We start from the raw sequence: 13,617 nt of genomic DNA, 5'->3' as shown, positions 1-13,617 counted from the left end.
CAATAGCACTAATGCTCGGGATCAACCTTTCAGACAATGGCACTTGTGCTCAAGTGCATAAACGCTCAGGTTCATTCTCTCTAATACCAAAAGAGGATTTATTACCATCTTTTGAAAGAGTGCACCTATCTGATCTAGTGAAATGACATTCTTTCCTTCTTTTGAAAATTTTATCCTTAACATTGATGCATTCATGTTAACACTCAAACATCAAATTAGGATCAAAGTGTTTAACGTTTGACCATTTAAGATGCAATGAGGACCATCAGTGTAAGTCACAGCCTATTCAACGTAAACATGTTCAATGTAAACCTATCCAATAAGGACCAAAAGGAGCATCAGTTCAAAATTTCAGACAATGTCAACCTATTTAAAGTTTCAAACAATGTACACCTGTTTGGGTGGCAAATTGCAAGTTTGAATATAAAGGTGATTTCAAACCTTTACATAAACCGGTTTATATTATTGATGGAGTACAAGTTAAAGGTTAATAGAGCTTAACCAAAGATGCAAATATCAAACATGAAGCATTTGTATTTAACAATATACATAACATTTATTACATAGGCAATTTCCAGAAGCCTATTACATTAGCTTATTCTCCGTATGGCCATCACTTTCAAAAGCATTATATAATCACAAATGTATTCACACAACCAATGAAAGCATGATTGCAATCACATATAACTTTGCATTACATAATCACAAATGTATTCGCACAACTAGAGGTGGGCATTGGGCCGGGCCGCCCATGGCCCAGCACAAAGCGGGTCGTGCCAGGCACGGCCCGCTTGCTACAGTAACGGGCCGTGCTAGGCACGGCTCATAAAAGGGGGCCGGGCTGGGTTAAGGATTTCTGGCCCGCGGGCCGAGCCCGGCATGGCCCATAAGGGTCTGGGCTGGCACGATTCGTGGGCCAAGTACGGCACGGCCCGCGGGCCAGCCCGGAATGGCCCATAAGGGCCTGAACCGGGCCCGCAACGGCCCATAAGGGCCTGAATCGGGCCCGGCACGGCCCACAAGGGCCTGGGCCGGGCCTGAATCGGGCCCGGCACGACCCACAAGGGCCTGGGCCGGGCCAGGCACGGCTCATCCCCCTTAAAATAAATGAAAATAAAATTTTTTATTTATAAATTTTTTTTAATAAATTAATAAATGTTGGGAACTAAGAATTTATTAATATAAAGCCACCTTAATGGTGGGAGGTTTGGCATAGACCCCTCTACCAGTTTATTAATTTAAATCAAAATGGTACATGAAGGGAAGTTTGGTCTGACCTCCAGAATACAATAAGAACGGAGAAAAAATAGAGATGACTCACTTTAACAATTAAAAAAATAAAAATGTACAATTATAAAAAATTAAGAAATAAAAATAAATGATCAAAATCTTACTAATAATCAGTATTCACTATTCAGTAGTGTTTGTATCATCATCATCAGAGGATGTTGTATCATGTCCACCTTTATCTTGAAATCTTGCCTCAGCATCCAACCAATCTTTGAAGCAGAGAAGCATCTCAACCGTTTCGCCAGTCATCCTACTTCTCTTTTCATCAAGAACACGCCGACCTGCACTAAAAGCGGATTCCGATGCTACTGTGGACATCGGCACAGCTAAAATATCGTGTGCAATGGCAGACATAACAGGATATTGATTTTTAACACCAAGATAATACATCTAGACTCTCTATTTGATTTTCATCATATGCAGACTGAAGATCATTTCGTAAATAAAATTCTAGTTCATTACTTAAAGATGAAGAAGTTGAAGATGAATTTGAAGCATGTGTGTGTTTTCTCTGTGCAATGAATGAAAAAATAGATGACGAACGAGAACTACTAGAAGAAGAAATAGAGCTTTGTACGGAGAATCTAGATCCATGAATTTTTTTCATCATATATGGCATAAATATCATAAAGAAGTTGTGTTTCCTAAATTTTAGCATGTCAGGATCTTGAATCATATTTTCACAATATGCATCAAGTAAAATTAGTACGCCATTCAATTTAACTCTTAGATTAAATACAGCAGCTAAGTTATGCATAGGACATATCTTGTCCCAATACTCATTCTATTTAGATTCCATTTGTTCAATAATAGGCATTAAAACATTATCATATCTACGTTCTGCAAATTTTTGACTAATCATATATGCTTGTTGTAAAAATGAATATGAAGTTGGATAATAAATACCAGAAAGAACATTAGTAGCATTATAAAAACTAACAAAAAAATCTTCCAAATTTTTTTCTTTATTCCAATCAATTTCAGTCAATGTAAAGCCTAATCTACGATCATTAATATATGCACTTAATAAGTTTTTATATGGGTATGCATCATGTATCATGCTATATGTTGAGTTCCAACGAGTAATTACATCAAGTTTAAATTTTTTAAAACGTTTACCATGATTTATACATAGTTCCTTAAATTCTTGAAGTCTTGATCTTGAAGCATGAATAAAAGAAACTGCATTTCTAATTTTTGAAATGACATCTTGAATCATGCCCATGCCAGCTTGAACAGAAAAATTTAAGATATGACATGCACATCTAATATGCAATAAATTTCCATTTAACATGGGATGCAATGAGTCCTTTAATAATGTAACAGCAAAATTATTATTAAATATATTATCAAAAGTAATAGACATAATTTTATCATTAATATTATATAAACATGCAGTTTGATAAATGACATTTGAACACTTGAACAAGAACCTTCTCTTGTGTAGCACTTGAACACTTACTAAAAACTAAAAATTAAATTGCTAGAAGCCTAGAGCACTTGCTAAATATTGCTAGAAGAGAGAAATAGTAGTAGTAGAGAAGAAGAGAAGAGTTGGTTTGGTGTGGTGAGAATGAGGGAGGAAAGGGGTATTTATAGGACTCCAATTTTTTTTCCCAAAATACCCCTCAAATTAGCCGTTTTATAGCTGTTGAGAGAGGCAAAATGGGTAAAAAGCCACAAATAGCCGTTATGGGCCACCCATAACGACTATTTTTTTTTTTGGAGAGCACGGCCCGTCTCGTGCTTGGCACGGCCCGTGCCGGGCCCGACATGGCCCGCTACCCCACGGGCCTAGGGCCGTGCCGGGCTTAGCTTTTAGGTTAAGCGGGCCGTGCCAGGCACGGCCCGTTTAGTCTGTGGCCCGGTGGGCCTGGGTCGGGCCCGGCACGGCCTGATGCCCATTCTCTACGCACAACCAATGCAAGCATGATTGCAATTACATATAACTTCCTCCTTGCATCAGGCTTTACAAGCTCCCTCGTCAACACAACATATTTAGCCTTCATCCTTGCTGCCTCTACTTTGATGTCAGTAGCTTCTCTTTTTAAAACATTTGCCTCTTCTAACAAACTAATTGCCTCTCCTTTTAATTCTACCACATTCTTTCAGACTAGAACTTTATCCTTTATACCTCCCAAAAATTATAGATGATCTTCTCATCCTGGCTTTCAAGTCCCTAGCACCATCCATCTTTTCAAGAAGAGTTGCTTTTGCTCAACCCTTATTTCAAGATCAATATATAGGAAATACCCACCATAGGAATCATTCTGTCACCAATAAATACCGACAAACATCACAAATAAACAACCCACAATCAATAGCACAATTTAACAACCACAAAATCAAAAATATAATTTAAGAGACAATGATACCAATTACACTCACCTGATAGTTTATACATTTCCTAAACCTTTGTCCAGAGTTGTCATCACTGCAGTCCATATTTTAGGTACAAAGCTACACTTGCATTGATCTGAACCTTCATAGCTTTCCATTAAGTCCATGCTGCACACTAGAGACACATGATGATCTTCTAACTCTCCTCGATGCCATTTCTTTCAAATGGACTTTAGATCTGAGACGAGACAGTTCCCTTCTTCCTCTCCTCTTTCTCACATTCTCTACTTGTCTTGCAACCATTATCAATCTCTAGTTGCCGGCCGAAGCCATAGATGAGATTGGGTAGTAGAAACACTAGCCAAAAAGAGGTGAAAATAAGGGAAACTAAGTTCAAGGTAAAATCCACCTACATGTCACTTTTACCACATCAACAACTTCTTGATAGCATATGATAGTATATGAACATCTATATCAGAACCACCTAACCGAAGTCATAACCAGGGTATCAATTATAAAATTTTAAAAGTTCGATGACCTGACTGCCCTAAATTAAAGTTTAGAATAAAAATGAAAAAGCCGTGTAAGTTTAGAATTTTTACCATGATTAATCCAAATTTATTTTATTTTTTTGTTGCTCCAAAATTTTTATCCCTATCTAAGCGGATAGGAAAAGAGAGAGCACTCTAAAACAAAATTGGGGTGTTCTGTAAAAAAAAATGTATTTGTAAAAATATAATTAAAAAATAGGTAAGGTAGAATCAAGGTTTTCACCAATATTGCACTCCGGGCAAAAAGCATCAAGAATGCACAAGCCTATACAAAGTATTTTGACTGAGTAGGCCATACACCAAGTTGATGCCAATATTGATGCCAAATCAAAAAATGGTCTCAGAAAAATTGATCTGCCCGCTGCAGCACAACATTATTGTATTGGTCAAGAATAAGACATCACTATAGATTACACTGAACTGGACAAAATCTCAGCACCATCGTCGCTGAATTGGTACCGTTGGTAAACTTGTAGCAACAATTCTCTGCATGGCACCACAGCACCGAGTTTGATGCAAGCCAAGAATGCACCGGAGAGTTTTCTGTGCAGACTGTAGGCCTCATCAGGTGGTGGAGTAAGCCTGTGCTTAAGCATCGTTGCTCCGAGGTTGGAGATGCTTTGAGCGATGTTGGTCAAACGGAAGTCATAGCCACCTGGTTTCGAGAAGGGTAGCCCCACAATAAAGCCAGCTTGGACATGAGCCTCTAACATAACCTCTGATTCCTCACCTGTAAGGAAGCCTAGCCTACGGGACATTTCTATCACGGCATCTCTATCATTATTTGCACAAGCCATTACCTGCTCACTCAAGGTAAATTAATTTTAGCACCAAGAGCCGAAGGAAAAAGTTTCTTTACAAGATACTACGTTTCCAACATGTTTTGGAAAAGTGAAAAGTTTCAATCCAAAACATGTTTTTTAGCATTATCTTTGATACATTTTACAATCTCTGATGTTATTGTAGTTTCAGATATCTCGTTATAGCTTGGAACCACAAAAAGCATTAAAAATTATAATTGCAGATAGATAAGGATTTAAAGTCCTGCATAAAGATTTAGTGAGGAAGTAGTCTCTTTGAAAACCTCAGAAAGTGACTACATGAAAAATGCAGAGTGCATACCATTCGCAGGTAGTCATCTACAAAATGCTGTGGGTATTCACGAGCTGCCCCAAAGTCAATGAGATTAATCATTTTTGCAGTCTCATCATAAAGGAAGTTCCCCCAATTTGGATCCGTCTGAGAAAAAAATTAGGACATCATTACAGAGATGCACAGGATAAAGATGAACATAAGAGATTAACTAGGTAAACCAAAAAATTGAAAAACTAACTGAACTGATGCACAAAATCATACAAGCCAAATTCTGCAATCTTAGGATAGTTATTACAGCATCAGCACCCTTTCAAGTATGGAACTATCAATAACAACCAAATGTACATCACATAAAAGTATGATGCTCCAAAAATATGAAGAAAAAGAAAAGAAATTGTATATCAGATATCAGGTTGGGGCATCCATGATAAATTTTGTGCCATTATTTGGAAAGGAATAGCAAAACTCTTTTTGAGGAAGTGCAAAATAACTATTCAATGAGGACATCTTTCACTGATAACCCTAAGAAAGGGATAATAAGCTAAAACTTGATTCATTGGAATATCTTGCAAAACCACCACATGCACATGCATGCACAGACATTTGCATATGTTTCATGCATGTATCATGCATGTACGACCAAAACATTTGGACATAGTCTTAACAATTTAAGGTCCTGTTTGGGATTGCTGTTGGCAGTAGAGCTTTTAGAACTTTTAGAAGTTGAGCTTTTGAAAAATAGAGCTTTTTGAAGTAGAATTTTTATAAAAAGCTACTTGTTGTTTGGTAACCATATTTCTAAAGTATTGTGAAGCTTTAACATATGTTTGGTAATCAAAATGAGAAAGTGCTTTTGGTATGATAAAATGACAATAAAAGATATTGCATAGCATTGCATAGTGGAGTATAATATAATATAATATTATATATTATTACGTATTTAAACATTATTATTTTGTATAATATTATTATAATATAGTATAATATAATATTGAATACTATAGCATAATAATATAACATAATATGATATGATATGATACAATAATGTATTATTAATAGTACAATATTACTACAATATAATATAATGTAATGTACTATTATTAGAACATGACATAATATAATATAATATTATATAGTAATATTGTATATAATATAACAATATAATATAACAAATTAGAATCTAATTTAATAATAGATTATAATATAATAGATTATATTATATTATAGTGTAATAATATCATATTATTATTAAATATGATTATATTAGATTGCATTATTATAATATAATAGTTTTATATTATATTATATTATATTTTATATATAATATAACATTATTATAATATAATCATATAATATAATATAATATATTATCTTGTTATATTATTAATAGTATATTATAATATTATATTATATTATCATAATATAATTATTATTGTTATAATAATATAATATTATGATTGTAGTAATATGTTATATTATGGTTATGTTATAATTATTTATTACTACAATAATAAAATATATTATTATATTATGATGTAATAATAAAATATAATGTATTATAATATTTTATTAATTTATTATTATATTATATTATATTTATAGTATAATAATATATTATGATATGATATGATATAATATAAGATATAATCATGAGATTTGTTGGTGGGCTTTTTGGTCATCAAAATTTTTTTATTAAAAACAAAACAGCTTTCCAATATTGGCCAAAAAGCACTTTTGGGAAAAAGCTCCAAAATAGAGCTTTTCCCCAATAGATGTTTTCAGCTATCCAATAAAGTTAAAACAACTTTCTGATTTTTTTACTAAATACTACTATACCATCTAAAAGTGCTTTTAAAGGGCCAAAAAGCACTTTCTAGCTTACCAAAAGCTTTGCCAAACAAGGTCTAAGTCTCAGAAGAACACACTAGGGGATTGAAGCTTTTATTTGATTTCAAGGACATAAGTATATAATAGGGCGAGATCATGCCTGCATGAAGCGGAAAACAAATAACTCCTTCAGAGTCAGCTCAAGCAATTTTTTCCCAACATAGTTACGAGTTTCCTGACTTAGTAGTGCCACCTTATCAATTGGAATTCCTGAGCATAGTAAAACAGGAAGTCAAAAAAACTGGTTAGCATGAAAAACTGCATTGTCTATCAAAACTTTTGACCTTTATCCATAATGAAAATGCTGCACAAGCATATAATGATTTTTCTTATTAATTATTAACATAAAAAAATAAATAAATAAAACTTTGAGAGGAATATGACTTGTCTTTTCACAAAGAGAAAAGTTCAATTAAGGAACTACTCCAGTCTAGACAAGCAACCTGTCATGACTACCAAAATTTCAGCATCGAGAAAGCCTACAAAGCTTTTCCAAGGAATATACATCTTCAGCCAGACAAGTACACTTCAAACTCAAAGAAATGCAATTCTCAGTTTTCATTTGAGAACTCAACCATTACATATGTCCAACAATGAAATAACCAAAATGTTTGAGGAAAGATCCAAATGCTTGGTCAGAATAATACTAATAAATGGGATAAGGAGCATAGTTTTAGCATGCGGGGGAAGTGATACAAAATTAATATGCTTCACGGGATGGTTAACAAAGACTCAAAATAGTCTGTCACTCAATTTAATCTTCCAAATTACCCATGCATTTTAATGCCTCTTAGATCCAATTTCCAAAATGCAGAGTGCAGATATACAGAAATTGAGATTAAATTCCCAAATGGAAAATATAGAGAGCAATAGTTTCTGAGAAGGGGAGCCTAACAACGTGTGCAAATAACAAGGATTTATCTAGTATGAAATCAAACTCTTGCCATACATTTTTAAAGTATTCAATATTACTAGCTTCATATACGCTTCCATGCTTCAGTTAGCACTAGTGATTTTATATTATTTAATAAAACATTGCAAGAATCAGCTTAATCTGGGTTTATCTTTCCAAGTGCAATCACAAGCAGTTGTTAGGAAAACAAACAAACAAACTCACAAATCCATGACCCCCCATTGAAGCAATTGGTGCCTTAAAATCTCAAGAAAATGAATTAAAGCAAGAAGAAGCAATAATAGTACACTTCATCATAAATGTAATCAATACAGTAAAGAAGTCAATAGAATACTTATGTAATACTTTTAGAAACCTATCCTATAAATGATAGAGACAATGAACATTATCTTTCATATTACAGCCAAGCATACCTCGGGCTCAGGATACACTAGAATACACTAGCAAACTGGGATAAGATCAAGATTCCAAAACTTTCAGTTATTTAGAAAAGAAGAGTGATACAGAGCAGATGTCTATTACCTGTTACAAGCTCTGTTGTTAAAACTCTTCTGCTTGAAATCTCATCAAAGACCATAGGAACATAGAATCCTTCTGAACCAGACAGTAGCCCATGGAATCGTTTTTGATTTGTGGCTTCCAACACATAATCACATTCTCGAGATAGTTCCTCTTTTGCCACCTGTAAAAAGTTCAACATTACCCATGATTATTTTTATAATTTAACACAAAAGTTTGTTTCTTTCCTTCTTTAGAATTATGTCTTGAGGCATTGAGATCTACAAAGATTGATATTTGGGTTTTAAAATTGGAAATGAAAGAAATCTGAGACTATTTGCAGAATCGAAGTAAATAATGTGTTTGAACAATAGTACAAGAGTGTTCATGGTTGCTAAATACTTGGAAGGGCAGCATAAATTTTATTGTTGAATGTTTAGATGGTTGAAAAGCAATCAGTTAAATTCAGAATAATTAAAAATTTTATAGGGAATCAACATCAAAAATGCTATCACAATGAATCAATTTACCTTCATAGCTTTATCAAGAAAAAGCCCTTTTGGGATGAGATTTGTATAATCTAGAAGCCGCCTAACATTCTCAATATCGCTTTCAATGCTATCTGCAACACCAGGATACTGTATTTTCATAGCAACCTCCAAACCATCCTTCATAACAGCCCGGTGAACCTGAAAGGAAGAAGGTAAATCAGCCTTTCAAAATCAAAGTAAACATAAATCAACTGAACCAAATTCAGTTAAAATTAGATTAAACAGATTGGAAATTGGAGATGTAATTACTAAGCCTTTTAAGAATTGCTTTCTTTGATCTTGTGACATGGCAAAAGGAATGAATAACTTCGAGAGAAGAAGAAAGATAAGTATAAGCTACATAGTTAACATTAGATGGCTTGGGAATGAAATGACCTGTCCAATACTAGCAGCAGCCAATGGCTCATAATCAAAGCTCCTAAGTTTAGATGACCAATCAGGACCCAGTTCAGCATCCAAGACATCATTGAGCTGGCTCTTTGGCATCACATCAGCGCCTTGACGAACTATTTCTAAAGCTGCCAAAATCTGCATCAGAAAAAAAAAAAGAAGAAAAAAGATGCCATAAAAGCACTTATGATAAACTTAACGCAGTATACATAATTCCATGCATTAATGGACAATGGTGACAGCTTTTGGCTAGATATAGAGAGTTTCCTCACAGTTCTTGTTCCAATAATATTGTTATACTTGAAGAAGAATCTGAAGTATCAATTTTGTTATATCATCAAATCCATTATACCAAACCATAGACACATGCAAGAAGATTCAATACGCTGTTTAGTTTCCAAAGAATATGGTCCACAAGAAATCAACTCAAGTAAATTATTTAGCTTGTATCAACAACAAAAATGCATAGCAGTATAGCACTAAACTAAAAGCCCGAGAAACGAATAATACCGGTGCTGGCACAAGGGTCTCATCCTGGATGCTCAACATCTGGCCCAATTTCAGAGCAGCCCCCCGCATTCTACACAGTGCAAGCGCCAAACGTTCTGCATTTTGCTCCGATAAGAATGGTGAAAGGACAGGCTGCTTCTCATCTGATTTCGGCGTACCAAAGACGATCCTCTTTGCTGATTCTTGGATTGTACCCCATGCAAGCCCAGCTCCCAGACCAGCAAACCTTCAGAATTACGAAAAAAGAGATACATCTGAGCTCATGACATCCAATAATGAAGATTATATTTTTTACCAAACTTAATACACAATGAAGTGAAATATCGTTCCTGATGATGATTTATCCCCTGGAATGTCCAAGTTCCAAGCACAGAATAAATAGGATTCACATTTTAAAAAGAAATGGGTCCTTGAGCAGTGTCAAAAGAACATTTATACAAACGAATTATATTATCAGCGGGACTACCTGAAACTGTAAATCTCACGTTCAGTGGAGATTTACCCAGGAGAATCTGCAAAACCAGCGAAGAGCAAAACTCACTAATGCTATCAAAAGGAAGCAATTTGCCAATCAAAATTAGTCTTTTTGAAGGCTCTAGAAGTTGTCTTCATCTAGAAAACATCATCGATTTCGTCTTGTAATGGGAATTTGAATCAAGGTTTAACGTTACAGAAGAAAGTATAAGAATAGCTAATTGGTTACCATATGGATGGAGGGAATGGCTTGACTCACCCAAAAGCTCTGCTAAAAGGGGTCGATGGGACTCTTCTCTCCCGCGGCCGTCTCCTCTTCAATGGAGCAACTGCTACATTATTTTCACCACCATCACCATCGTTTCTTCCCCTCGAAGTGTCCAAAATTTGATCTTTCTGCTCACAAGTTCCGTCCAAATCCCTCAATTCGCCGCCAACCTTGGCATCCTTGGAATCCTCCAAGGTGACAACTTTCTCTTCGATCCCCACCGCCGAAGCCTCCCTGGAACCGTCCTGCTGAGGCTCGGATCTCGCGCCGGCCTTCTTGGAAACTTGGTCGGAGAAGTAAACAATGGACTCCTTGGTCCGAGGGGCAGAAACCCGATGGGGCCTCCCTCTGGTGAGCCCGGCGATATCGGTGCCGGAGACCACGGCGCTCTTGAGGGTTCTGGAGATTAGGGTTTCGAGGTCGCCGGCGCGGGCGGCCTCGAGGGCTGGGGACCGGCGGGCGGCCTCGAGGGCCACGAGGGAGACGCCGCGGAGGAGGCGCCGGAGGTCCTGGAGCGGCGGTGCCATGGGCGGGGGAGGGGATGCTTCTTAGCAACGGGCGCTCTCGCGCGCTAACGTGCGCTTGCCGAGGCGGAGGTGCGCCTATATGCGCGCCGCCGCTGGGAGAGGAGAAGAAAAGAAGCGTGGCGGTGTCACGTGGAAGCTCTTCGCCCGCGTTGCATGTTACGCTCGGATCAAGCCTGAGAACTTTTCTCAGCCCCCCGCCTGGGGCAAACTCCCACCCATCGTACAGTTGCAATGTTGGAAAAAAAATCTATAGAATCCTAATAATATTTTTAATATACTCCCACCAACATTGTAGCTATTCGGCAGAGTTTGGAATTGTCGTTGCTATTTTAAAACGAGCTGGTTTGATGGGTCCACAGCAGACCGGAGGAATGGCGGGCTAGATCTCTATTTATGATGAATAAATTGACGCTGATCAGATCTATATTTGGTTCCATGCCCATCAATCTCATGGCAAATACGGTGGTGCTAAGGATAGTGCTATTGAAGATTGAACGGCTACTCAGGGCTTTTTTATGAGCTCACATAGTGGTGGTCAGGAGGTACATTTAGTAGTATGGGAGAGCATCTGCCTCCCATTTAATGAAGGTGGCCTTGGAGTTCTGTTTCTCTTGGAGAGATGGGAGGTGCTCATTGCCCGGCATGCAGTTTGATTCCTTTTGGAGCCACAGGGGTTCTGGAGCCGGACCATGGTAGCTCGCTATAGGCGAGTGGGCCCTGAGGCACTAGCACGCGGGCAGAGATGTTTCTTTCTATTGCGAGGGATTGCGAAGTACCTGCCTACAGCGTTGATGCACACTAGATGGTTGATAGGTGATGGGCGTAGTATTGATGTGGCTGAGGACCTGTGGGTAGATGCCCTCCTCTTGCAGCATTGGCTGACTTTGGTTAGTGTTGAGGCAGCGGAGGACCTGTGGGTCTGTTATCTCCTTAGCCCCGGGGGTGCTGCTTGGGACGAGTCTAGGCTGGTCCAGTTTTTGGGGAGCATCTGGCTGAGAGGGTCTGTTCCCTCCCGTTACCTAGGTGTGCAGGTCCGGACGTGTGGGTCTGGAGCACCTCTACTAGGACCAGCGTCAGGATGGGCGACCTCTCCTGCATTCTCTGGCAGCAGTACGAGCTTGGGCCAGACTGCGCTTGAATCTGGCGCTTGGGACTCCACCCGAGGATAGCACTATTCCTCTGAAAGGTGGTCGAGGACTGAGGATTTCCCTAGTATGTGGGGACTATGGTGTGGACGAGACGGTGAACCATGCCTTGTTTCAGTGCACGTGGGCTAGGGCGACTTGGCGACTGGCAGGGATCTCGCGGGAGGTTCGGGGCCGGAGAGACCAGTTCTTACAGGCCATGCGTCGATGTTCGAAGTCCCCATTGTTTCGCTAGGAGGCGGCTCGAGCGATTTGCACGTCTTACCAGATCTGGTTGGCTAGGAATGCGCGAACCTTTGGCAAGCGCATTGCGTCCCCAAGATTTGTGGTGGAGAGTGCTCGTGTGCAGGCAGCGGAGCTCAGTCACATCATACCTGATGTAGGGACCTTGACAGCTCGGGACATCTGGGGTTTCTATTTTGCTTCGGCAGTATCCCATACGGTGTTTTTCACCTAGGAGCCCTTACCTCCGAGTTTCCTCAAGGTCAATTTCGATGGGTCTGTATTGGACGGAGGTTCGAGGGGTGGCACGGGTTTTGTTATTCGGGACCCATCTGCTAGGGTCGTAGCTACAGGGGCCAGTCAACTTTTTGATATATCGGTTCCAGGTGCGGAACTGAGGGCCGCATGGGCGGGTCTTCGTCACACTCGGTGTGTGTTACGGGCCAGTTCCATTGTCCTGAAAGGAGACTCGGGGTCATCAGTTGGATCCGGGGGAGCCCTAGAGGTAATGGTTGTGTCCACCCATTATTCTGAGATATCTAGGCAGTAGTGAGGGATGGAGGGGCCTTCTAGGCCAAGCATGTTTTTCATGAAGCTAACAGGGCTGCGGACTGGATGATTGCTTATATAACCAGTCACTCCGGTAGTACCCTATGGGCTGAAGATGGAGAGTTGCTCCTGGCACTCAGAAGTATTTTGTTTTTTGATTTTATTGGATGCATCCGTACTCGTCATGAATGATCCACCCGCTTTAGCAAAAAAAAAGAGAGTAAAATTTTTAAAAATAAAATTATATAAAAAAATATTTGCTATTTTATAACTATATTATTAAAATATTATAAAGCTTTAACATATATTTGATAACTAAATTAAAAAAGTACTTTTCGTATAATAAAATAATAATAAAAAATATCGCATAGTATTATGTAGCGAAGTATAATATAATATTATATTAC

General features: G+C 38.2%; 1 protein-coding gene across 4 annotated transcripts in view; it reads right to left on the bottom strand.

Moving 5' to 3' along the window:
• ABC1 (ABC transporter 1) overlaps window positions 1-11,532 on the bottom strand; it is a 33,599-nt gene extending 22,067 nt beyond the window's left edge. For 2 of the 4 annotated variants that reach the window (XM_089927176.1, XM_089927177.1), the window contains exons 1-7: window positions 10,759-11,532; window positions 10,026-10,251; window positions 9,501-9,653; window positions 9,105-9,263; window positions 8,599-8,758; window positions 7,264-7,373; window positions 5,304-5,420 (exon numbers count right to left, since the gene is read on the bottom strand). In XM_089927176.1, the coding sequence (XP_089783302.1) occupies window positions 5,304-5,420; window positions 7,264-7,373; window positions 8,599-8,758; window positions 9,105-9,263; window positions 9,501-9,653; window positions 10,026-10,251; window positions 10,759-11,294 (1,461 nt within the window). In that variant the 5' untranslated portion in view covers window positions 11,295-11,532. Of the gene's footprint in view, window positions 1-1,172; window positions 3,988-4,335; window positions 4,982-5,303; window positions 5,421-7,263; window positions 7,374-8,598; window positions 8,759-9,104; window positions 9,264-9,500; window positions 9,654-10,025; window positions 10,252-10,758 lie in introns of those variants that run through there. The other 2 variants (XM_089927175.1, XM_008779194.6) reach the window with 2 other exon arrangements.
• Between the last annotated feature and the right edge of the window lie 2,085 nt (window positions 11,533-13,617).

Source organism: Phoenix dactylifera, chromosome 14 (assembly GCF_051530095.1).
Source record: "Phoenix dactylifera cultivar Ajwa chromosome 14, Ajwa_hap1_PhDact_Kaust_v1.1, whole genome shotgun sequence".
NCBI lineage: Eukaryota > Viridiplantae > Streptophyta > Magnoliopsida > Arecales > Arecaceae > Phoenix > Phoenix dactylifera.
The sequence above is the reverse complement of the archived record's forward strand: the minus strand, read 5'-3'. Positions and strand labels throughout refer to the sequence as shown.